General features: G+C 41.7%; 2 protein-coding genes across 2 annotated transcripts in view; one reads left to right on the top strand and one right to left on the bottom strand.

Moving 5' to 3' along the window:
• The window catches only part of COPS7A (COP9 signalosome subunit 7A), a 28,541-nt gene extending 15,587 nt beyond the window's left edge, over window positions 1-12,954 (bottom strand). The window contains exons 1-3 of the mRNA XM_027843289.1: window positions 12,801-12,954; window positions 11,983-12,186; window positions 5,280-5,355 (exon numbers count right to left, since the gene is read on the bottom strand). Coding sequence (XP_027699090.1) covers window positions 5,280-5,355; window positions 11,983-12,144 — 238 coding nt within the window. The 5' untranslated portion in view covers window positions 12,145-12,186; window positions 12,801-12,954. The remainder of the gene's footprint in view (window positions 1-5,279; window positions 5,356-11,982; window positions 12,187-12,800) is intronic.
• Window positions 12,955-17,263: 4,309 nt separating this feature from the next.
• PIANP (PILR alpha associated neural protein) lies at window positions 17,264-23,214 on the top strand. The gene is given in 7 exon segments (XM_027843320.1): window positions 17,264-17,332; window positions 19,739-19,798; window positions 20,174-20,691; window positions 21,333-21,414; window positions 22,318-22,495; window positions 22,497-22,540; window positions 23,096-23,214. Coding segments are annotated over 6 exon segments (861 nt in total). The 5' UTR covers window positions 17,264-17,332; window positions 19,739-19,781; the 3' UTR covers window positions 23,118-23,214.
• Window positions 23,215-23,476: the final 262 nt, after the last annotated feature.

The raw sequence follows: 23,476 nt of genomic DNA, 5'->3' as shown, positions 1-23,476 counted from the left end.
CCAAATATGTTAGAATGTGAAGGCAAAGTAGAAATACAAATAATCTACCAGTCACTCCCGTAAGGAAAAAAAAAGAAGGCAAAAAACCTCCAGAAATATTATTATCAAAATCAAAGCTCCTAGGTCAGGGAGAAAATACTGCAAGCAGCCAGAAAGAAAGAGTTCAAGTACTGCAGAACCACAATCGGGAACACACAAGATTTAGCAGCCATCCCATAAATGAAAGGAGGGGTTGGAATATGATATTCCAGAAGGCAAACGATCTAGGATTACAACCAAGAATAACCTACTCAACAAAACGATGTTAATTCTATGGGGGTGGGGGAATAGATATTTAATGAAATAGAGGACTTTGAAACATTCCTGATGAAAAGACCAAAGCTAAATAAGAAATCTGACATTCAAATTTAGGACTCAAGAGAAATATAAAAAAATAAATATAAGTGAGAAATCATAAGCAATTAAACAAGGTTAAACTGTTTACATTTTCATATGGGAAGGTGATACATATAACTACCTCAGAACTTTATCGTCACCAGAAGTCTGAGAGACAATCTAATTAGAAGGCCTGGTTGTGACTCTATTATGTTTGAATAATTTCAGAAGAAGAATGGAAGGATGGGGAAAGCGGATGCACTGGAAGAGATAGAAAGGGAGAGGAAGAATGGGGAAAACCATTTCTACAAATATGGTGCACAAGGAAGAGTTTATACAGTGGCAGTGGCTGTTGGGCAGATAGCTAGTCTAAACTGATTCAAGGAGAGAAGAATACACATACACATATAGTTGGGTACAGAAATTCACCTTGCTCAACAGGGAAATAGGAGGCAAAACAGTTAAGAGAAAGAGATGGAGAATAAAAGGGAAGGTAGATTAAGGAAGGCAGCAGTCAGAAGCAAAAAAGATTCAGAGAGGTGACACAGTTATAAAAAAAGAAAGAGAGAAGGATAAACATAAGAGTATAGAATGGAGGAAAATAGTTAGCAATCGTAACTGTGAGTGTGAATGGGACCAACTCACCCATAAAACAGAAGAGCATTAGCAAAATGGATTAGAAACAAGAATCCAACAATATGTTGTTTATAAGAAATACACTTAAAACAGAAAGATACATATGTAGTTAAAATAAGGTGCTGGAGCAAAATCTATTATGCTACAGCTGAAATAAAAAAGCAGGAGTGGCAATCATGATCTCAGATAATGCAAAAGCAAAGATAGATCTAATTAAAAGAGATAAACAGTGTAGTTGTGAACCAATCCATTCTGGAGAGTAATGTGGAACTATGCCCAAAGTGTTATAAAAATGTGCATACCATTTGACTCGGCAATAGCACTTCTAGGGCTGTATCCCAAAGAGACCATAAAAATGGGAAAAGGACCCACATGTACAAAAATATTTATAGCAGCTCTTTTTTGTGGTGGCCAAGAATTGGAAATTGAAGGGACACCCATCAACTGGGGAATGGCTGAACAAGTTATGGTATAGGAATGTAATAGAATACTATTATGCTATAAGAAATGATGAGCAGGCAGACCTCAGAAAAACCTGGAAAGATTTATATGAACTGATGCTGAGTGAAGTAAGCAGAACCAGGAGAACATTGTACACAGTAACAGCCACATTGTGAGATGACTAACTTTGGTAGACTTAGCTATTCTCAGCCATACAAGGACCTAAGACAACTCCAAAAGACTCATGACGGAAAATGCTATCCCACATTCAGAGAAAGAACTATGGAGTCTGAATACAGATTGAAGCATGATATTTGCTCTTTTTTTGCTTTGTTTTGTTTCTTCTTTCTCATGGTTCCTCCCATTCGTTCTAATTCTTCTTTACAACATGATTAATGTGAAAGTATGTTTAATAAGAATGTATATGTACAGCCTATATCAGATTGCATGCCATCTTGAGGAGGGGGGAAGAGAAGGAAGAAGAGAAAATTTAAAACTCAAAAGCCTATGGAAGTGAATGTTGAAAACTAAAAATAAATAATTTAAAAATTTTAAAAAAGAGTGATAGGGAAACTACATTTTGCTAAAAGGTACCACAGACAATAAGTTAATACCATACTTCACATACATGCATAAAATAGTAAAGCATCTAAATTATTAAAGGAAAAATTAAATAAATCACAAGAGGCAACAGACAGTAAAATTATAATAGTGGGGAACCTCAATTTACCCCTCTCAAACCCAGATAAATCTAACCATAAAATAAACAAGAAAGAAGCTAAGGAAATGAACAGAATTTTAGAAAAGTTAGTTATGAGTCTTCTCTGAAGAAGACTGAATGGAAATAGAAAGGAGTATACCTATTCTCAGCTATGCATACGATGTTTGCAAAACTAAACCATGCAATAGGGCATTAAAAACCTCACAAACAAATGCAAAAAAAGCAGAAATATTAAATGCATGTTTTTCTGACTATAATGTAATAAAAATTATTCTCAATAATGTTTTTATTTAGCCAGCTTGCTGCTCCCTTATCTGCATTAGGTAAGGGGTGAAGAGAGAGCAGGCTTGCAATTGGCTTCCAATTGGCTTCCCCCAGCACTATTGCATGAAGGAATGTGATACCACCCAGCCCCCTTTGCCTTCCCACCATCCAGCCTTTTGGGGTGCTGGAGTCAATCTCTTTGTGCAGCTGAGGAATCAGGGACATTTGAATTCTACCCAAGTCCCTGACCAGCAAGTTCACTCCTGTCAGTCTTGAGGTCTCCAGCTTGTGAGGTACCAGCTGAAGGTCTCACTGGCTCTGATGTACAAAAAACTGTTTTTTTGTTGTTCTTAAAGTGCTTGAGCTATTGACTTGATGACTAGATCAGTTTCTGGTGCTTTTAGTTTGCATATTAAATAAGAATAATATTTTTTAAAAGGCATAGATTGAAGCATAGATTAAAAAGTAACTGGAAACTATATAACTTAATCCTAAAATATGGATTAGGTCAAAGAACAAATCATAGAAACAATAAATAATTTCACTAAAGATAACAACAATGAGACAGTATACCAAAATTCTCGGAATGCAGCTAAAGCAGTATTGAGGGGAAATTTTATATCTTTAAACACTTATATCAATAAAAAAGAAAAAGAGAAAATTGATACATTGGGCACGCAACTAAAAAAATTGAAAAACAACAAATTAAAAATGCTCAATTAAATACCTAAATAGAAATCCTGAAAATCAAAGGAGACATTGACAAAATTGAGTTTAAACAAATCATTGAATTAATAATTAAATCTAGAAGCTTTTAAAAATAAATAAATAAATAAAACAGACAAACCAGTGGCTAATTTGATTTTTTTTAAAGAAGAAAACCAAATTATCAGTTCTAAAAATGAAAAAGGTAAATTCACAATCAATGAAGATGAAATAAAAGCAATTATTAGGAGCTATTTCACCCAACTATATGCCAATAAAACTGACAATCTAAATGAAATGGATAAATATTTAGGAAAATATAAACTGCCCAGATTAACCAGACAGGAAATAGAATACTTAAATAACTTTATCTCAGAAAAAGAAATTGAAAAAGCCACAAATGAACACCCTAAGGGAAAAAAAAACAAAACCATGATCATATGTATTTACAAGTGAACTCTACCAAACATTTAAAGAATAATTAATTCCAAAACTACATAAACTATTTGAAAAAACAGGTAAAGGAGTCCTACCAAATTCTTTTCATGACATAAATATGGTCTTGATTCCTAAACCAGGCAGAGTTAAAACAGAGAAAGAAAAGCAATTTCCCTAATTAGTATTGATGCAAAAATTTTAAATCAAACAATAGCTAGGGAATTACAGCAATATCACTAAGATCATTCACTATAACCAGGCTAGATTTATACCAAGAATGCAAGGCTGGTTCAGTATTAAGAAAACTATAAGCATAATTGCCCATATTATTAACAAAATCATGATTATTTCAATAAATGCAAAAAAAGCCTTTAACAAAATACAACACCCATTCCTGTTAAAATAGTAGAAAGCACAGGAATAACTGAGACAGTCCCTAAAATGACAAGAAGTATCTATTTAAAACCAAGAGTAAGCATTATTTGTAATGAGGATAAGCCAGAGTTTTTTGAATCAGCAAGGCTGGCTATGGCAATATGGCAAGAAAAAAATTTAAGAAATAAGCATAGACAAAAATAAATGTGATGGAATACGATTATGCTGTAAGAAAAGATGAAAGGGATGGGTTCACAAAAACTTGGGAAGACTTATATGAACTAATGAAAAGAGAAGTGAGCAGAACCAAGAGAACAATTTATACAGTAAGAGCAATATGACAAGATAATCAATTTGAAAAACTTAGTAATTCTGATCAATACAGTGACCAATCATAACTCCACAGGAATCATTATGAAATGTATTATCTACCTTCAGATAGAAAACTGATGGACTGAAGAGTGCTGATCAAAGCATATTTTCTTCTACTTCTTGATTTCTCTTGATTTTTTAGATTTATTATGAGGATATTTGTTCTACATAACTATACATATATAATATATGTGTGTTGTGTGTATTTGTATGTATATGAGTATATATGCATATATGCATATGGGTATATGTATGTGTGTATGATTTTGTTTTTCTTGCCTTCTCAATAGGTGGGTAAGAGGGAAAGAATTTGGAACTGAAAATTAAATTAAATTAAATTTAAAAAAAATAAAGCATATGCTTCTCATCTGATCCTCACAACTATTACTTATGAAGAGTACAAATATTATTATTATATTTTATAGATGAAATCGATGATCAGGGAAGTTGACTTGCCTATAGTCACAAAGCTAGGAAAAACACTGTTAGCAGTGTTAGGAAGTGCTGGGGCTGTAACTCAGGTCTTATGAATGGGGATTTCATATGTCAGAACTGAAGAAAGGCCCTAATCCCCATCTTCCATTGCCCAAGCCCTGAGTTTCTAATGTCAGTCTAGGTTCTGGCCCCTAATGCACTTAGTCAACAAATTCAATTGAATTCAGCAAACTTTTATTAAATACCTACTTCATGCAAAGAATTGTGCTGGGCACTGGGTGAGATACAGTTTAGATAAGATAACATTTCTGCCACCAAGTTACTTAAAGTCTACGAAAGGATAATGCATACGCAAAAACCTAGAATACAAAATAATATATAAATGTTCCCTAGGAGTTTGACACTGAGCAGTGACCTAGAAACGTATTTCCATCAGGATATTCCCAAGAAATACTATGCTTTTCTGTCCCCCTCTCCCTCCATAGCCCCCATCCTATCACCCAGACCCTCTGCTTACCTAGATAGTCTGCATATGTCCCATAAGCAAACACTGTGAGCAGTCGGAATGTGGGAGCGAAGTCACTCTCTGCCAGCTAGAGGAGATAGGGTCACAGGAAAACAGTCACCCCACAATTGCCAATGTTTACATTGCTCTGAATTCATATCTGTCCCCACCCTACTTATCTAACCCTGTCTCCCATTACTATTTAATACTTTCTACTAGAATGGTCTAGCCTCATCAATGTCCTCAAAGTCCTCTATCCTCATTCTTGCCTACCCCTTTTTGTTTATGTTGTTTCCTCCCTGACCTGGAATGTCTACCCTCTATCCACATCCCACTTGTCCTTCAGCCAACTTCAATTCCCATCCTCTATCTGGTGCCATTCTGCTACCCATGCTGATTTTCTCCTTCTCTGAATTCCTAATTATCTGTATCACTTATTCTAATACTGAATCACACTGCCTTTTATTATTACTTAACTACTTTTGTGTTTGTTGTTCTTTTGCTTCTCTAAATATATACTCCTAAAGGGCACACATTTTACCTCATATTTCTCAAGTGGACTGGCACAGTGCCAACAAACTTAGTAGGTGCTTATTCAAAACTGACTGAATGAACTATTTTCTAGTTGTTTCACATGCTTATCTCTTTTCTTTCAATGAGACTAAAAATTTCATGAAGTAGCAATCATGTCTTACGCTTCTCTTATATATGTCAGAGGGCCTAACACTGTCCAAAACTCTCAAAAAGGTAGAATGGACAGCCTCAAAAGGTAATGAGTTCTCATTACTAGAGTTCTTTTGGCAGTTGGATAATTATTTAAAGATTCATGCTCAATACAGGGTGAAACAGATGATTTCTAAGGTTCCTAACAAATCTGAAATTCTGTGATTCTATGTTGGGTACAAGCCCAACTCAATAAATGCTTACTACTATTGATGTAGAATGAAACTTCATAGTTCCACTCTACAGAAAACAAGAGGCAGAGGACAGCAATAACATTCTCTCCACCAAAAATTAGCCTGAAAAGGCAAAGTAATCAACTTATAAGGTCATTAAGACCTTGTGATCTTTGTTCTGTGTCTAAAGATATACAGCATCTAGACAGATGTTAGTATAAGTTCAACCAACCCTTGCAAATGACAACCACTCTGGGCTTTTACTTTTACCTTTACATAGCTATAGTGACTTGTGCATCAATTCCCAATGAGAATTAGGGAAGATGTACATATCATTTTGACCCACAGGGCAAAAGCCCTTACCTAGACATACCTGAGAGGTAAGGGTATATTCGAAAACTAGAATACTTGTCATGTGGAGTACCTACTAGGATCATAAGAGAAGGGCAAAATTATGTGATAAAGGCAGTAGTTTCAAAGAACCAAAAATCAGATATATTTTCTTTCCAAAAAATTTTATTCTCTGCCTCAATATTCCCTTTCTCCTTTAAAAGTTGGTCAGTATGAATGTGGGTTATATGAATATGGGGAAGAATAGGTTGAAATATATTAACTAAAATGTTGGTGTTTGAAAGTTACTGCTGAGATGGTTATAATCCTAATTAAGAATTCCAGAGAAAACCAGAGGGTTCTGGATAATGTGTGAATCATAGGGAAGGAACCTTCTATTTTCTGGTCAAAGGCTGATATTCTAATTTTAATAAGAACAAGGTCAATAGGTCAAGAAATTTATAACCTTGCCTTATGAAACAACAAAGTGCCATGCTGTCAAAGACTGGCTAAGGAAGCAATCTCCACAGTTTATTTAGAATTTTCATAGAACTACGCCTATCTTACTTATTCTCTCACCACCCTGGTCAAAGGATTAATTAGAGATGTTTAAAAATGGAACGGACTACCTATGGAGGCAGTGAGTCACTGCATATATTCAAGTAGTGCTTAGATGAACACTTGGTTGGCAGAGGAATTGACCTAGGTAAGCTCTTCCCTTCTGATTCTCGGATTTTATTATTCTAACAAGTCAGAGAATCATTTGGCCCTTGCCCCTCTATATTCACCATCACTGGGTCTCTTTGGAACCTGCTTCTATCTCCAAATCCCTGTTTCTGTGAAGGGCGTTACCCTCCTTCCAGTTACCCAGATTTACAACCTTATTGTATCTTTGACTTAACAATCTTGACTCCTCACTTTCACTAAACCCCACATGTCCAAAGAGCTGCCAAATTTTGTCATTTCTATCTACACAACATTTCTAGAATCTTTTCCTTTCTGTTCACTCACAAAATACCCTACTTCAGATACCTCATCACCGCTTATCTAGGATACTGCAATGGCCTCCTAATTGGTCTCTTTGCCTAAAGTCTCTTCCTACACCAAAAGGAGTTTTACATATAACCAATTTCTTTAATTCCATTTAGACCTTAGCAAGATTGTGTATTTTTCACTTGGTGATCTCATCAGTTCCAAAGGTTTCAATTTTTATATCTATGCTGATGATTCTCAGATCTACTTGGCCAACCCTAACCTCTTCCTAATCTTCAGACTCCCTTCTCCAACTGCAACATCTCAAACTAGATGTCCTGTAGACATCATAAACTCAACATGTGCAAAACTCAACTCATTTTTCCTACCCTAATTATTCCCCACTTCCAAAATTCACTATTACCATTGAGGACGCTACCTTCTACCTAGTCTCTCAACTGTGTCATGCTCTACTCCTCACTCTCTCACTTTTCATAACTTTCTCTCTTGTATAAAACCCCTTCTCTCCTCTGACACTGTCATCACCCTGGAACGCCTCATCACTTCATGCCTGGACTATTGCAGTAGCCTGCTGGTTGGTCTCCCTGCCTCAGATCTCTCCCCGTACTCCAAACCATCCTCCACTCCACTATCAAACTATTCTAACTAAAGTACAGATGTGACCATGTCTTAACCACCTCACCATCTTACCCAACCCCTCCCCAGTCAATAAAGTCTAGTGGCTTCCTATCACCTCCAGGATCAAATATAAAATCATCTGTTTGTTACTCAAAACCCTCCACAACCTGCCATCCTCCTATCTTTCCAGTCTTCTTATACATTACTCCCCACCATAAACTTAAATCTTGTGACACTGGCCTCCCTGTTGCTTCTTGAACAAAACACTCCATCTTCTAACTCTGGGAATATTCACTGGCTGTTCCCTATACCTCCTGGTTGCCCTGGCTTCATTTAAGTTCTAGCTAAAACATATTTTCTTCAAGAAGCCTTTCCTGATGCCCTTTAATGCTTGTGCCTTTATTGAATATTCCCAATTTATCCTACAAACTTCTTGTCTGTATATAGTTGTTTTTGTATTGCCTCCCCTGTTAGACTGTAAGCTCCTGGAGAGAAGGGACTGTCTTTTGCCTTTCTTCCACAGCACATAGCACTGTGTCTGGCACAGAAGTACCTAACAAATGCTTACTGGCTGACATGGTGTAATACTTTTTGTTGGACACAATCACAGAATCTCAATATTAGAAGGGATTCAAAAGCCTATCTATTCACACCCCTAACTGAATAGGAATCTCCTCTGTATCTCTGATAAGTGATCACTTCCACAATTTCTGCAATTCCTCTTTTAGACAGTTTCAATGGTTAGAAGAATTTCCCTTACATGCAGTCTAAATATATCTCTCTGTAGCTTCTACCCAATGCTCCTACTTCTCCCTCTGGGGACAAGCAGAAGAAGACAAAGCCCTCTTTTAAATTCTTGAAGAGAAACCGTCTTTTCATCTCCAGGTTAAACATCTTTAGTTCCTTCAACCAACTGCAACTACGTTGCCTGGATCCACCACAAATTTACTTTATTTTTTTTTCCTCAACTGGATCCTCACTGTAACAAGGCAACCTTTTTACTACTCTTCAACTGATTCTCTATCCCACTCTCCACAATGGTTTTTCCAAGCCTCTTCTCTCTTCAAGCTTTCAAAAGCACCTCCTCTTCTACCTTGCCTAAGGTCTTTGCCTCATGGTTATTTACCAAAACTTCCTTTTCTACCACTTGACAACCTCCTTATCTTTTAACCCCTTGTTATCGTCCCCCCTCATTTTTCCTTTGCTCCAGACGCTGAAAACGAGATAACCTTTCTCACCAAAGCCGACTTCTCTATGTTTACCCTCAATCCCATTCCCTCCTGCCTTCTTCAGCAGACTGAACCCATTCTCATCTTTTCCTAAACTTTAATTTCTCCCTATCAGCTGATTCTTTTTGGCTACTTCCAAACATGACCATATCTCTCCCATCCTTAAAAAACTTTACTGGAACCTATTATCCACAATAATTATCATCCTATGCCTTTTCTCCTTTCCTAACTAAACTCCTAGAAAAAGCTCAATCTCTTCCTTTCCTTTTACTCTTTTTAATTCTCTGTAATCTGGCTTCCAACATCATCACTCAATTGAAAGTGTTCTTTCCACTCTTAACTGCCAAATCTAATGGTCTCTCTCTTCTCAACCTAATCCTTCTGATTGCAGTATTTGGCATTACTGACCACCATCTCCTCCATACTTTCCCCTCTCTGAATTTTCATGGCTCTCTCTATTTTTCTCCTAACTGTCTGACTGCTCCTTCTACACTTTTGCCAAATCACCATCCGTGTCATACCCAATAACTATGGATGAACCCCAAGGCTCTGGGCCTCTTTTCTCTCTACACTCTTTTATTAACTCTCAGAGGACTCCCAGATCTATATTTTCAGCCCTATTCTCTCTCCACTTACTGAATAGGCAATACTAAATGGATGTCCAACAGACAGCTCAAAAATGTACAAAAACAGGGGCAGCTACACAGTGGATACAGCACCGGCCCTGAAATCAGGAGGACCTGAGTTCAAATCTGGCCTCAGACCAAACACTTGACATGTACTAGCTGTGTGACCCTGGGCAAATCACTTAACCCCAACTGCCTAAAAAAAAAAAAAATGTCCAAAAACAGAACTCATTATCTTTCTGTCCAGATTCACCCCTGTTTCTGTGAAGGGTATCACCTGAGTTTGCAACCTCATTATCATCCTTGACTTTTCCTCTTACCCTACGTAGCCAAACTTGCCAAATCCTGTCATTTCTATGGAACACATCTACAACATCTCTGAAATCCTTTTCTGTCTATCCACTCAAACAAAGCCCTAGTTCAGATTTTTCTTCTGATCCCTCCTTCACCCCAGTCTTACCTGACTTACTGCAATGATCTCCTAATTGGTATCCTTACTTACGTCTCTTCCCATTCCAATTTTTTCTCCATAGACCTGACAGTGATTTCCCCAAATGCAGGTTGGACCACTGTCACCTCCCTAGTTAATAAACTCCAGGGTTTTCATACTGCCTCTACAATCAAATATAAACTCCTTTCTTTGACATTTAAAATCTTTCACAATCTGGCCCTAGTCCACTTTTCCAGACTTATATGTTACTTTCTGGCTTCTTACACTCAAAAGTTCAGCCAAATTGGCTTCTTGACTGTTTCTCACACTCATTCAAAAACACAACTATAGTATCCAAAGAGCCGAACCACATAAATAGGAATGGATTTATATTGAAAATGTTTTCCTGGGTTGCAATCAGAGAAAATTTACTTTTGCTCATATTTGCATTGTAAATAGTGAATACTTACACAAAGAAATGTGACTCTAAACTAAAAGCTATTATGTTCACTATTTATTGTGTATCTTTCTAGAAAAAACATATTTAAAAAGAAATTCACTTGTTTGGCTAACTATACTGATCCCATAATAAATTACTAACCAAATTATTATATACAGGTTCACATAGGACATACACAGGGAATTTTTTGAAAATAAGAAAGTATATTCAAGCAGAATGCTCTCATTGCACTGAGAATAAGCATACAAAGTTTTTTGGTACTGTAAAAATTTTTTAAATTTCAAAACGTTATTTCATCTTTATCTCATCCTTTTCAACCTCTGCAATTCCTCTTTTAGAGATTTTCAATGGTCAGAAGAATTTCCCTTACTATATAGTCTAAATATGCCTCTCTGTAGGTTCTACCCAATGGGCACTCATCCTTTTCAAATTCCTATTTTTGTATGTGTTTCATAATGCATATGTTCATAGAGTAAATTCAGGCATATAACTTTAAAATACATACATTTTGGGGTGTTTGTTCAAAACATGTTTTACTAATGGGACTGGGCACAGGATCAAAAAAATTAGGGAGATCTCATGCCCCTTGGCTGTTTGTTGGCTGTTCAGTCTTGTCAGACTCTTTGTGACCCCATTTGCAGTTTTATTGGCATAGATACTGGAGTGGTTTGCCATTTCTTTCTCCAGCTCATTTTACAGATGAGGAAACTGAGGCAAACAGGGTTAGGTGACTTGCCCAGAGTCACAAAGCTAGTAAGTGTCTGAGGCCAGATTTGAACTCAAGAAGATAAGTCTTCCTGACTCCATGCCTGGCACTCTATCTACTTTTACATCATACTTTTTCACAGGAACCAAGCCTTTCCCTATTCATCTTTTGTTAGTTATCTGCCTAGTTACCTAAAAGAACCTGCTAATAATAATAGAAGTGATTCTCTTATATATCTCTAACTTCTCAACAGACACCTTTGTTGTTGAAAAGCCTCTTAACCCTATTTGTTTTTGAGCCAGACACATGGGCTGAACAGTACTAGTCACTGGCTGCCACTCTCCACTCTAATCTAAAAGGGGAGGGAGGGATCACTGAAGGCATCTCCATAAGAAGGTCTTCGGGACTCCTCAAATCAGGTACCCACCTCTCGGACATTGGGCATGTCCAACAGCTCCCCGAAAACATAAACACCTGGGGCCTCCAGCACCTGGTGAATGAGGGTAGCCAAAGCAGCACCTTTGGCTGACTTGGCCAGAAGCAGGAACTGCTCCTGGTTCTGCCCTGTCACCTTCACCTCAGAGCTCATGGCTAGACTGGGCTGGGACCACTGGGCTCAGGAGGCTTGGAGCTGCAAGGAAAAAGAGGGTTGAAAGCAGGCAAGAAGAGCAAAGTGGGGGGGGGGTTCGTTTCGGGTGGGGCACTGCGGGGATGGGAAGCACAGAGTCAACCAAACACAGACAGTCTACGGTTCAGAGGTGTTCGGTCAACACAGGTCAGATTGGGACCAGGACTAGGGGGAGGGGGGAGATTCCCCAAGAATAAGAGATCCGGGCCTCGTTGACTTTACAAATGGAGGTTCATTAGGGAAAAAAAATAAGGCTAGTGTTCGGGGAGATGGAGCCAACCACATCCGGGGATGGTGGACTTCTTTCCCATTCCTTGACCCCCTGCCCTGGGCCCCACCACAGAGCTGCACTCCACGGAACGCTGCGTTAAGAGGGAGTGACTGGACCCTTCTACTCTGCCCACTCCCCCCTTCGAGGCGAGGGGCATGCGCGTGCGAGGCACGTGCCCCTGCTGGCCTCCTGGCCCGCGTGACCCCCGTCCCCTTCTCGCCTTTCGCCGGACTCCGCCCACTCCCCATGGCCTTCCCCCCCATCCCCGCCCTTAAGGGGGCCGACTCCAGGGGCTGTGGACTCTAGTCCAGCGGACCCAAGGAAGGCTCTGTAGGGCAGCGGGTACCTGTCAGCTTCGCCTTTCGCGTGCACTTAGAGGGATGGCCCCTCCCTCACCTCCGCCAGCTGCTAGAAACCGTTACCACTGCCTCCCTCAGTGGCCACTCTGGCCACAACACTCTATGACCGGCTCCCAAGGCCCCCCACTTCCGTTCCTTTACGTCACAGGCTTCGGGAACCTCCCAGGGGCGGAATGCAAAGGGTGCGCTGGCCCTTTCTAAGTTCTGATTGGCCATCGTCGGGAGAATGGCAGGCGACTGCTCGGTTTTTTTTTCTCCTTGACTTTCAAAAAAACTTTATTGTTTAGAAATGCCGTATGATAATTGCCGACGCCTCTTCATTCTAACAAGTTTGAGCGTCTCACATTAGATTAGGGAAACCTTTCCGGGAAGCCGTTCAGGCAGCGTGGGACCAGCAGCCGAGTGATGGCGGGGTTACAATGGCAGAAACAACAAGGGGAAGAAAGGAACGGGGGAGGGGGAGGGAAGGAAATAGAGAACGGAGAAGAGGAGAGAAAAGCGCAGAGAGACATTTCTTTTTCACACATTCAGGGGTGGAAGGGACCTTAGAAGTCATCTAGTCCAACCCATTCTTTTTTCTTAAAAAAAAAAATAGATACCTTTTGTCTATTCCTATCCCACCTCCTCTAGATTGAACAATATCTCGTGAAAAAGATAAGTAATTAAGCGAAAACATCCACATCTTGCTTTGTCTGACAATGTATATAATATTTTGTCTTAGTAGTCCCCCACCTCTCTGCAGTGAGGAAAGGAGTGTTTCATGATCTCTTCTCCTGAGCCTTTATTATTGGGATTTAAAGAATTGTTTTATTTTAATATCAATGCCCTAATGGTTCTCCTGTCCCCCATAAAGCCTTCCCTTATAACAAAGAAGCATAGTTAATCAAAATAAATCAACGTATTAGCCATGCCTGAAAATGTATTTCTCATTTTGTAGTCTATATTCCACCATCTCTTTTCTGAGACTCTGAAGTCATAATCTGGCACGATATTGGTCAGAGTTCAGAATTCTTTCAGTTTTATTTTCCTTTACATTATCATGCTCGTCATGTAAATTGTTTTGATTCTGCATCAGTACATCTGAAGCTTGTCTGAATTTTTCCTATTTCTATTTCACTTGACACAGTGGTATTCCATTACATTTATATAACCAATGATTTGTTCTGACATTTTCCAGTTAATATCTACTTATTTCCAGATCATTGCTACTACAAAGTCTTTGGCTCTCTTCATTTTATTTTTTTAAAACAGTTTTATTTATGCCTTTGTCTTTGTATTACAGTTATTTCCCACTCCCTGTCCAGAATGAACTTCCCTTTGTAACAAAAAAGCTGTTAAGCAAAAACATCTGACCCTATCATTCATCATTTACAATATTCTGTCCTAGAATCATCCCTCTAACATCAGAAAGGAGGTATGTTTTACTATCTCTTCTTAGAAATCTTCATTAGCTTTTCCATTATTCCATCTATTAAAACTACTACAACGTTGTGGTTGTGTATATTTTTGTTAATCCTGCAAATTTTGTGTTACTTCATACAAAATCTTCCCACAATTCTCCATATTCTTCATATTCAGCACTTTAAAAATTTTTGTTAATATTCTATTACTATTAACAGCTCATTCTTTAAAGTCAGTCTCCACTTGACGAGCACCTACTTGTTTTACTTGTTTGCTACCCACAGAGTACTTAGTGTTTTGTTATATTTTGGACCTTTATTCCCTGTCTTTTACTTCCATGAAGTATATACCCAGTAGTGAGATTGCTAGGGCAAAAAGTACGTCCAATTTAGTTACTTTTCTTACATAATTCCAACTAGAAATCCAGTGCTGCTGCCTAACCATCCCTAGCCTCTCCAACTAATTTACTCTTCCCATCTTTTTTCATCTCTGCCAATCTGCATCATGTGAGATTTTCTTATTTGCACTTCTCTTACTATTGGTGATTTAAATCATATTTTAATGTGATAATGTGTATTTTGCAATTCTCCTCTTGAAAACTGTTTGTTCAGATCCTTTGGCCACTTATCTATTTGGGAATGGCTCTTGATACTATAAATTTCTGTCATTTTCTTTCCAACCTCCTTACTCAACAGGAATACGGTCTTAAGTGGTTGAGTAACTTGCCAAAGGCCACACATATAGGAAGTAGCATAGTCAAGATTTGAGTCCAGCTCCATTGTTGCACATTTTACCACTCACTAATTGTGTGACATGGGGAAGTTATTTCACCTGAGTCTCAGTTTCCTCACCTGTAAAATGATAAAGTTGGATTAGATTCTAAGTTCCTTTCTGGCTCTTAAGAGGTTGTGATTCTATTTATGAACTGGGAGAGAGGAAGAGAAGAAAGGACAAAGAGTGATAGAAAGGAGATAGAATACAGTGAGTAATAGAGATAAGAGAGAGGGATAGATGAGAGGAAACAGAGAAAAGGTAAATAAATGAAAAAGGTGATTAAAAAGTGAGGATAAAGAAAGAGGACAGAAATGGAGAAGAGAAATAGAGAAACAGCAGAAGATAAGAATTAAGTCTGTTTAACTTTATACAATTCCCCAAACAAGTAATTCATTTATTCATTCATCCAACAAAAATTAACTCAACACTTGTACAGGGCATTCTGCTAATAAGGCTAAAGGAAAGCTTGGGAGAAATAGCTAATCAGAGAAAGAAGAGTGTCTGACACAGAGACCTGGAGAAGAAAGTACTGAGAAATAAAACTGAGATCTATTCAACTAGTCATCTACTGAAAATTATTACATTAAATTGTTACACCAAACCCAGGCATATAGCTCAATTTTATGTAAAGAAACATCATGGCACAAATGCAGGGATTGAAAAATCGCAGTAACGGAAGGGATTTAGGAAATGTCTCTGAAGAAATGCAGCAAAATCAGCAGATGGAACTAAACTAATGACCCAATGTCCTAATCACTTTCCCCCCCAACACATGGACATATACAAATATACAAACACAGTTTGTGAATACCCATTGCACATATACATATCCAAGGCAGAAACCCAGCACACACACATATCCAGAATACACACTGAGCATACACATATGACAAACGGGACTGTACATCTAGATGGCACAAGCAGGGTACATACAAACAACATGGAGAACACACATTAAGTGTTCCAGTGTGCACAACTTCTCCTATTTGCAGATGTACATATGAAGCAACTGGCTCCTCTTCGCCGAGTTGTGTGGAACAAATTGACAGGAACACAGCAGCATTTAATAGCCTCTGTCCTCCTGTCGTCAACAATAATTTCTCTTCTAACTCTGGGTAATAACCAAATGGGAGGGAGAGGTAAAAGATGGGAAAGAAGCTTGGCATGTAAAGTTAGATCCTGAATACAAAGATATTAATGTAAAAATGAAGTAAGAAACAGGTAGAAATTGGGGAAAAGGAGATAGGGGGTAGAGAGTTGTACAATCAGAGATGGAAATCAATCAATCAAGAAGCATTAAGTGTTCACTATGTGCCATTCGTTATGCTAGATGTTGAGGATTGGAAGAGAAAAATAAAACAATTCCTGATCTCAAGGAGTTTACATTCTTTGTGGGTGGGGGAGTGTGCAGAAAAGAGAAGTAGATGGAGAGGCAAATAGAAAATGAAAGACTAAGGGCAGCTAGGTGGCATAATGGAGACAACACAGGCCCCGGAGTCAGGAGGACCTGAGTTCAAATCTCATCTCAGACACATGTTGTGTGACCCTGGGCAAGTCACATAACCTGATTGCTTGGTTTGAAAGAAAATGAAAGACTAACCCAAGGATGAAAGGAAAGAGAGACCAGAAAGAAAGGAGAGAGTTGAGAGTGATCAGGGTCACTCTCAGAGCTTCGTAGGAGCCAACCCCTGCCCCACACACGTATCAGTAATTCCTAATGGCAATACATTCATAACCCAGGAAGCTGGGGATAGGAATGGGATTTTTATGGCTATTTTTCTGGGTCTTGTCCCAAGGAGAAGAAAGAAGGTGGTAGGGTAGGGGATATGAACTGAGTGATTCTGAATTGAGGTGCTAGAGTTCAGATGACCCTGATTTTGTGACATGAAGTGACATGAAATTGAGGTGACAAAGTGGGAACATGAGAAGTTGGAATGATACTCAAATGAGGTGATACACTTCTTATGATGAAGAGTGGGTAGGTATGCTGAAAGTCATATAGGCACAGCCTGGAATGTCAGGATGACCAACAACCCTACTCTATTCCACTGTCCCAAACCATCCGGGGATCCCCGTATCCCCAGCGGCATGGTAACAGGAGGGTTAAATAGTGCGTGGCAGGCGGAGACGGAAGGTCTGAGCTGACGCTTAGCCAAGACAAGACAAGACGAGCTGAGCAGAACTGAACTGAGCCTCTGCCGCCGCCCCACACTCGGGGCGCCTCCTCCCGCGCCCCGCCCGCTAGTCCCCTGACCATGCGCCTGGCCTGGCGCCCCCCGCAGCCCCCTAACCCCGCACAGCCTCTAGCCCCCCTAGCCATCCCGCAACATCAGCCACGGAGCAGGTGAGTGCGACACCCTGCAACCTCCATCCCTCATCCCAGGTACCCAGGCTCTGTCCTTCCTGGATCCTGCGTCCTTTCCTAGCCTCCTTCTTTTCCAGCCCCAAATTTCCATCTGTCCTGTCCCTATTTATTATGCCTCTATCCTTCCTTCCCCATTTCTGTTTCCATCACCACCATCACCATCACCATCCATCTAGATCTGCATCTTTCATTCATCCATCTAGATCTGCATCTTTCATTCGGCATCTCTATCTCCATCCTTTATTTTCCAGCTCCGTCTCTGTGTTCCCAGCTGTCGCCATCCCTCTTTCCCTCTCCTTGCCTGCATTCTCTGTCTCCTCACTCCTCCTCCCTCTTCCCATCCTTTCTCCTTTGCTCTCTTCCCTCTTGTTTTCCTCCTTTTCCTTTCATTGGCCTCTTCCCACCCACTCTTCCTCCTCAGTGTCTCTCCCCCTCACCCCCCCCTTCCTGTCCATTTCTGGGAAAAGCTCTGTCTAGTTTGTAGTGAGAGGATGGTTTGGGGATGGGGGCAGACTCCTTGGGAAGGGCCCTCTGCCCCACCCCCTAGCTTATCTCTTGCGCACAGACCTGTTGTGCGGAGCTTGGACAGGTGGGTGGGGGATGTGTAAGACGCTGAATCCGGGGGACTGCGGGGTTCCTGAAGGGGTTGAGAGGATACAAGGTGCTGGAGTTAAGGTTGGGAGGATGGGTAAGGAGACAGGAAGGGATGAACCCTGAGGTTTTCAGTAGCCCCTCATTCCTTCTCTGCTTCACTGATTAGCAATCACATTCTTCCCCTCCTTAGGAAAATCTGGAGGGACAATTTCTGACTCCCGTTCGTTTTCTCTTCCATTTTTCTATGCTGTCTTCTGTCAGCTATTCTATTCCTCTTCCTCTTTCTCCTCTTCTCTACCTTGATCTGTCTCTTTTCCTCCCTCTATCATCTGTTACCATGTATCCTCTGTTTCCTTCCCTCTTTTCTTCCTCCCCACCCCCTTTCATTGTCTCTCTTCTCTATGCTCTCCATTCCTTTTTGCGTTTTCTCTTTTCCCTATATCTTTTATCCCCACCTATTTCCTTCTACCTCCAGTCTTCACTCTCATCTTCCTCTCCCCTCTCTCTTCTCTATTTATTGCATCCTTCTCTACTTACCTTTTTCTGACCCTCTCCTGTCTTTCTTCCCACCTCCTCTTGGATACAATCTTTTTTTCCCCTCTCTAGCTGTCTCCTCTTATTTTTTTTTACTCCTTTTTTTCCCCCTCATACTTAACCACCTCTATTTGCATCTTTCCCCCACCACTTATTACCTTTCTTATTTGTACCCACTGGGCTGCTCTATCTCTGTCTACACCAACTACCTTTCTCTTCACTGTGTTTCTTTCCCTCTATCCTTCTCCATTACTTAGCTGGTGGTATTCAGGGTTTGGATTCAAACCCAAAATCAAAATGAAACTGTTCAGACAAGGAACATTTACTCCTGTTGGGACCAAAGTGGTATTCTACTCAGTGGTATCCCCTAGGATACAGAGCCTAAGGGATGCCACATTTTAGGCTTACTCTTTCTCAGCTCCACCTCCCTGCAGAAAGCACTCATGCAATTAGCTGATTAAACACCAATAACAAAAATTCTAGCCAAGGCTTTTCCCTTCCTCTTTTGGAAGTCTGGGACCCTACCCATGAATGTCTTCCTAGAACATGGGGTTACAAAAGGAGTTAAGGAGCAATGGGGAAAAAACTACCTCCCTCCAACCAAAGCATCTTCTCTTTCCCCTTACCTTTTTCTTGGACTCCATCCCCCCTGTGGCTCATGCTCAAATGCTCACACAATTCTGGGCCCTAAATAAAAGTCAGAGTACAGGCAGCATGACACAATGGAAAAGAATATTGGAGTTTAGAGTCAAAGGATCTGGGTTCAAGTACAGGCTCTACCATATACTATATGGCAGGTCGCTTGGCCTCTCTGACCGCAGTTTCTTCGTCGGTAAATGAAGGGGTTGGAATGGATGGCCTCTGAGGTCCCTTTGTACTCTAAACCTATGAAACTGTGAGATGAGATGAGAGCTGGGAGCGAAGGGAGTGAGAGAAAAGGAACCAGAGAGACTCAGAGGTGTGCGGTGAGTCTGGTGGACTGGCTGATTCAGGGACAGGAGAGGAGAGGAGGCTACAGTGCAATGACTCCCAGTGGATAAGATACAGTTGACTCTGGAGAGTGGTGACAAAGGCAGTAATGCCACTACTTGGGACGAGAAAGGTAATTTTGGGGATATGGACAGGCTGGGGAAGGGAGGGATGGAAAGGGCAGAGATGGGATTGATCAAGGGGTGAATGGATGCCCAAGTCAAAAGTTCAGAAATTGGACTGGGAAAGAGGATTATAGACTCACTCTGTATCTCTTCTCTCCCTCAGGGAAGACTGAAAATCAAGATCATAGCTGAGGGAGACCTCAGATATGGAGTCCAGGATGTGGTAGGTATTAGATACCAAAGGGGAGTCCAGAGACCGTATTCTCTGGACTGTTGACCCTTTTCTCATTGACCTAACCCTGGGAAGTTCCTTCCTAGAGAAAAAGAACACGTTGGGGAGTAGAAACTATGGTTAAAATCTGGCAAGAGGTCTCATCTTCTCCATTACCGAGCTGGTGGTAGTGGAGAAATCTCATAGAGGTTACTCTATACTGAGAGAAAACTGGGGAAAAACAACAGCAGCAACAACAACTATGCCTACACTGATGCTGAGGAATGGCCTTGGCCACATGCCCCAGCCCAGAGAACACACTCCTTGACAAATGGATTCTGGTGGGGAACAAACATCAATCTTACTCCTTTTGTCTTCCTATTCCAGGCCTGCACTGTTGATGTCCCACCTCCTCCCACTCTGGTCGCTGCTCCTGCTGCCCTTTCCACCTCCAGCCCAGGGATCCTCTACCTCTTCACCTCGTGCCCCTTCAGCTCCTGCCCGTCCCCCATGTGCCCGGGGGGGTCCCTCAGCTCCTCGACATGTGTGTGTGTGGGAACGAGCACCTCCCCCAAGTCGGTCCCCCCGTGTCTCACGTTCGAGGCGTCAAGTACCACCTGATACTGCACCCCCTGCCACTCCATCTGGCTTTGAGGAAGGGCCACCTTCATCCCAGTACCCCTGGGCCATTGTATGGGGCCCCACAGTGTCCCGAGAGGATGGAGGGGATCCTAATTCTGCTAATCCTGGTTTCCTGCCACTGGACTATGGCTTTGCAGTTCCTCATGGGCTAGCTACGCCGCATCCCAACTCGGACTCCTTGAGACGTGGCGATGGGGATGGGATCATTCTTGGGGGAGCTCCTGCCACCCTTCGTCCATTTCTATTTGGTGGCCGTGGGGAAGGTGAGGCTGGTGGATGTGAGAGCCTTCTGAGGGGTGAAGTAAGGCTGGTTAGAGAGTTCTGAATTTTGGAAGGTGAAATTCATCTGGAGTGGGAAAGTAAAAAGAGTCAAGAAATAAAAATAGAGAGATGCAGTTGGACAGAGTGAATTGAAGTTAGGGCTACTAGGACTGAAGAAGCTCAAGAGAGCACAGCCTTACCCCTCCCCCAAATATTTTGGGTGAACATGGTGTCTATGATCAGAGTCTACTATAGGTAGACTATGCTGATGGCTAGAGAAATAAATGGAAATGAAAAGGTGAGTCTGGTGGTTGGGAGTTCAGTAGATAAGGGAAAGGTAGATATCCTGATAACCCCCACTGTCTGGGCAGAGAGGTTTGAGGAATCTGTTGCCTAAAGCTTTCCCATCTTGGGATTGTGCAGATGTATTGCAGATTTTGGAAAATGTGCTCGAGAGGTAAAAGAGATGATTTTAGGAAAAGAGAGCTAGGAGTTTGGAGATAGGGAAGAGTTGTTGGTAAAAGAGAAGATTCAAGGAGGGATTTCCCATACTAACACCCCCCCCACACACACACACACACTTAGAAACTAAATTATCATTCTGTCCCAAGGCTTCTCTAATGCTTGATCCTTCCTTAAACAGGTGTGGACCCCCAGCTTTATGTGACCATCACTATTTCTATCATCATTGTCCTAGTAGCCACTGGCATAATCTTCAAATTCTGGTAAGCTAGAGTTTAAGAATGGGTTTTTGGTGGGTGAGGGACAGAAAATGTTAGAGGGGCATAGAGTGGGATTTAAATTAGATAGATGGGTAGGGCAAGAGGCAAGGAAGGGGGTAGATGCAGAATAAGATCCTGGAAAAGGCAGGAATAGGTAGGATTGGATGGGGGAGCAGGGCAGTATATCTTGCCCTGGGGACGGTGAGAGACAGGATAGATTCCTCTTCCTAGAGAAACTGATGAAAAAAGTAAAGAGCTATTTTTTTGAATCGAGGCAGTATAAAGAGACAAGCAAATTGTCTGTGCCCTAGTCCCTTCCCTTCCACTCCTTCACCCCCTCCATGTGGGGTACTTTAGCTGGACTATATGTAGTCTGGGAATTTCTTTTGCCTCCCTCTCCACCAAAAGACTAGGCCTTTAAAGCACCCTATCCTGGAAGAAAACTAATTAACATTCAGAATAGAGCCACATGATAGTTTGTGGATGAGCTTTTCACACTCTGTTGAGACTCCTAGGACTTCAGATTATTAGTGCTCAGTTTGAGCTAGAACTAAATTACAAGACACCTGGCCAAGGAAGGAAAAGGCTTCTGACATCAATTTGGGGTTGAGACCACGTTGGGGAGGGTAGGTCTATGGATTGTATCCTGGGTGAAGGTTCCCGATCAATTATGGGGTGGTTGGGGGGGCCCTGAGTGCACTCCACTAGGGGGAGTCTCCAGAGGGTTTGGGGGAAAAGTGTTTCAGGGCGACCATGTCCAAAGAGGTTTCAATGGTGGATGGATGGTGCTTTTAGAGGACAGTGCCATCACTTTGTGGGATAGCATCCTGCAATATTTCAGGAAGGTATTGCTCTGGGAAGGGTGGGGGGTGGTGACTGATATCTTTTTCCCTTTGCTCTCTACAGCTGGGACCGTAGCCAGAAGCGACGAAGGCCTTCAGGGCAGCAGGGGGCCCTACGACAAGAAGAGAGTCAGCAGCCCCTCACTGACCTGTCTCCTGCAGGAGTCACTGTGCTGGGGTCCTTCGGGGACTCACTCACACCTACCCCTGATCGGGAGGAGCCCCACGGGGGACTCCGGCCTGTGCCCCCCCCAGCCCAAGGGGGCCCCTGCTTTCCAGTTGAACCGGTGAGGGAGAGAGGGCTTAAAGGAGGGAGGGAAATGGGGAAGAAGTTTGGAGTAGAGGGTCAGTGTGAGGGAAGTGTGAGGGACAGAGGGTGGGGAATGAGGAGACTTTTCAGGAGCTGTGAGTCTTTTCCTAGGGAAGGGGGGCAGTGGGTGGGTGGATTGTGGAATATGTCTGATTGGGCTATGTCCCAGGGCTCTTTCATCTTTTCTCTTACCCCACCTCTAGATCTCTTTCCCACTTGAAGGGGTGAGACCACATTATCTCTAGGTCCCTTCTAGCTCTGACATTCTAAGATTTTATGAACTCTGAGCCTGTGACTCTATTGCCCAGTCCAATCCAACAAGCATTAATTATGCTCCTTTAGCTATGACACCATCCTATCAGTTTTGGCCCCACCCCTTTGGTTCTGACTCTCCCTCTTTACTTTTGACTCCACCCCTTCTCCATAGCCCCACCCCCGACACTGACTCCACCTGTCTCTGGACAAGGCCTCCAGTCCCTAACTCAACCCCATCCCTGTGTCCCTGACTTTGCCCTTTCCCTCTTCCCCTTAGGATTCCCTTGGTGAATCTGTGACGCCCCTCAGTGGTGGGGTCCAGCCAAGCAGAAGCCCATGGGGCCTACACAGCCACCATTCCGCTGGGGGTGGGGCAGCTGTGGTGAGCTGGGGCCCCAGATGCTGCTGGCAGAGGACCCCTGCTCCTGTTCTTGCACACCCATTTCCTTGCACACTCACCTGGTCCCAAAGGCAGTCACCCTGTTCACATCCTATAGATAGGGCTTCTCTCCCACAAAGCCCTTACGCACTCAAACAAAAGCCTCGCTGCACACTCGCCTCCACACCGGAACAGTATTGCACACTCTTGTACAGATAGTTTTTTGCACTCACCCTCTTCCACATCTGTTACTAAACTAAACTCTTACATTCTATTTCC

This window comes from Vombatus ursinus, unplaced genomic scaffold, assembly GCF_900497805.2.
Source record: "Vombatus ursinus unplaced genomic scaffold, bare-nosed wombat genome assembly UNPS02014906.1, whole genome shotgun sequence".
NCBI lineage: Eukaryota > Metazoa > Chordata > Mammalia > Diprotodontia > Vombatidae > Vombatus > Vombatus ursinus.
Note: the sequence above shows the minus strand (reverse complement) of the source record. Positions and strands in the feature narration are given on the sequence as shown.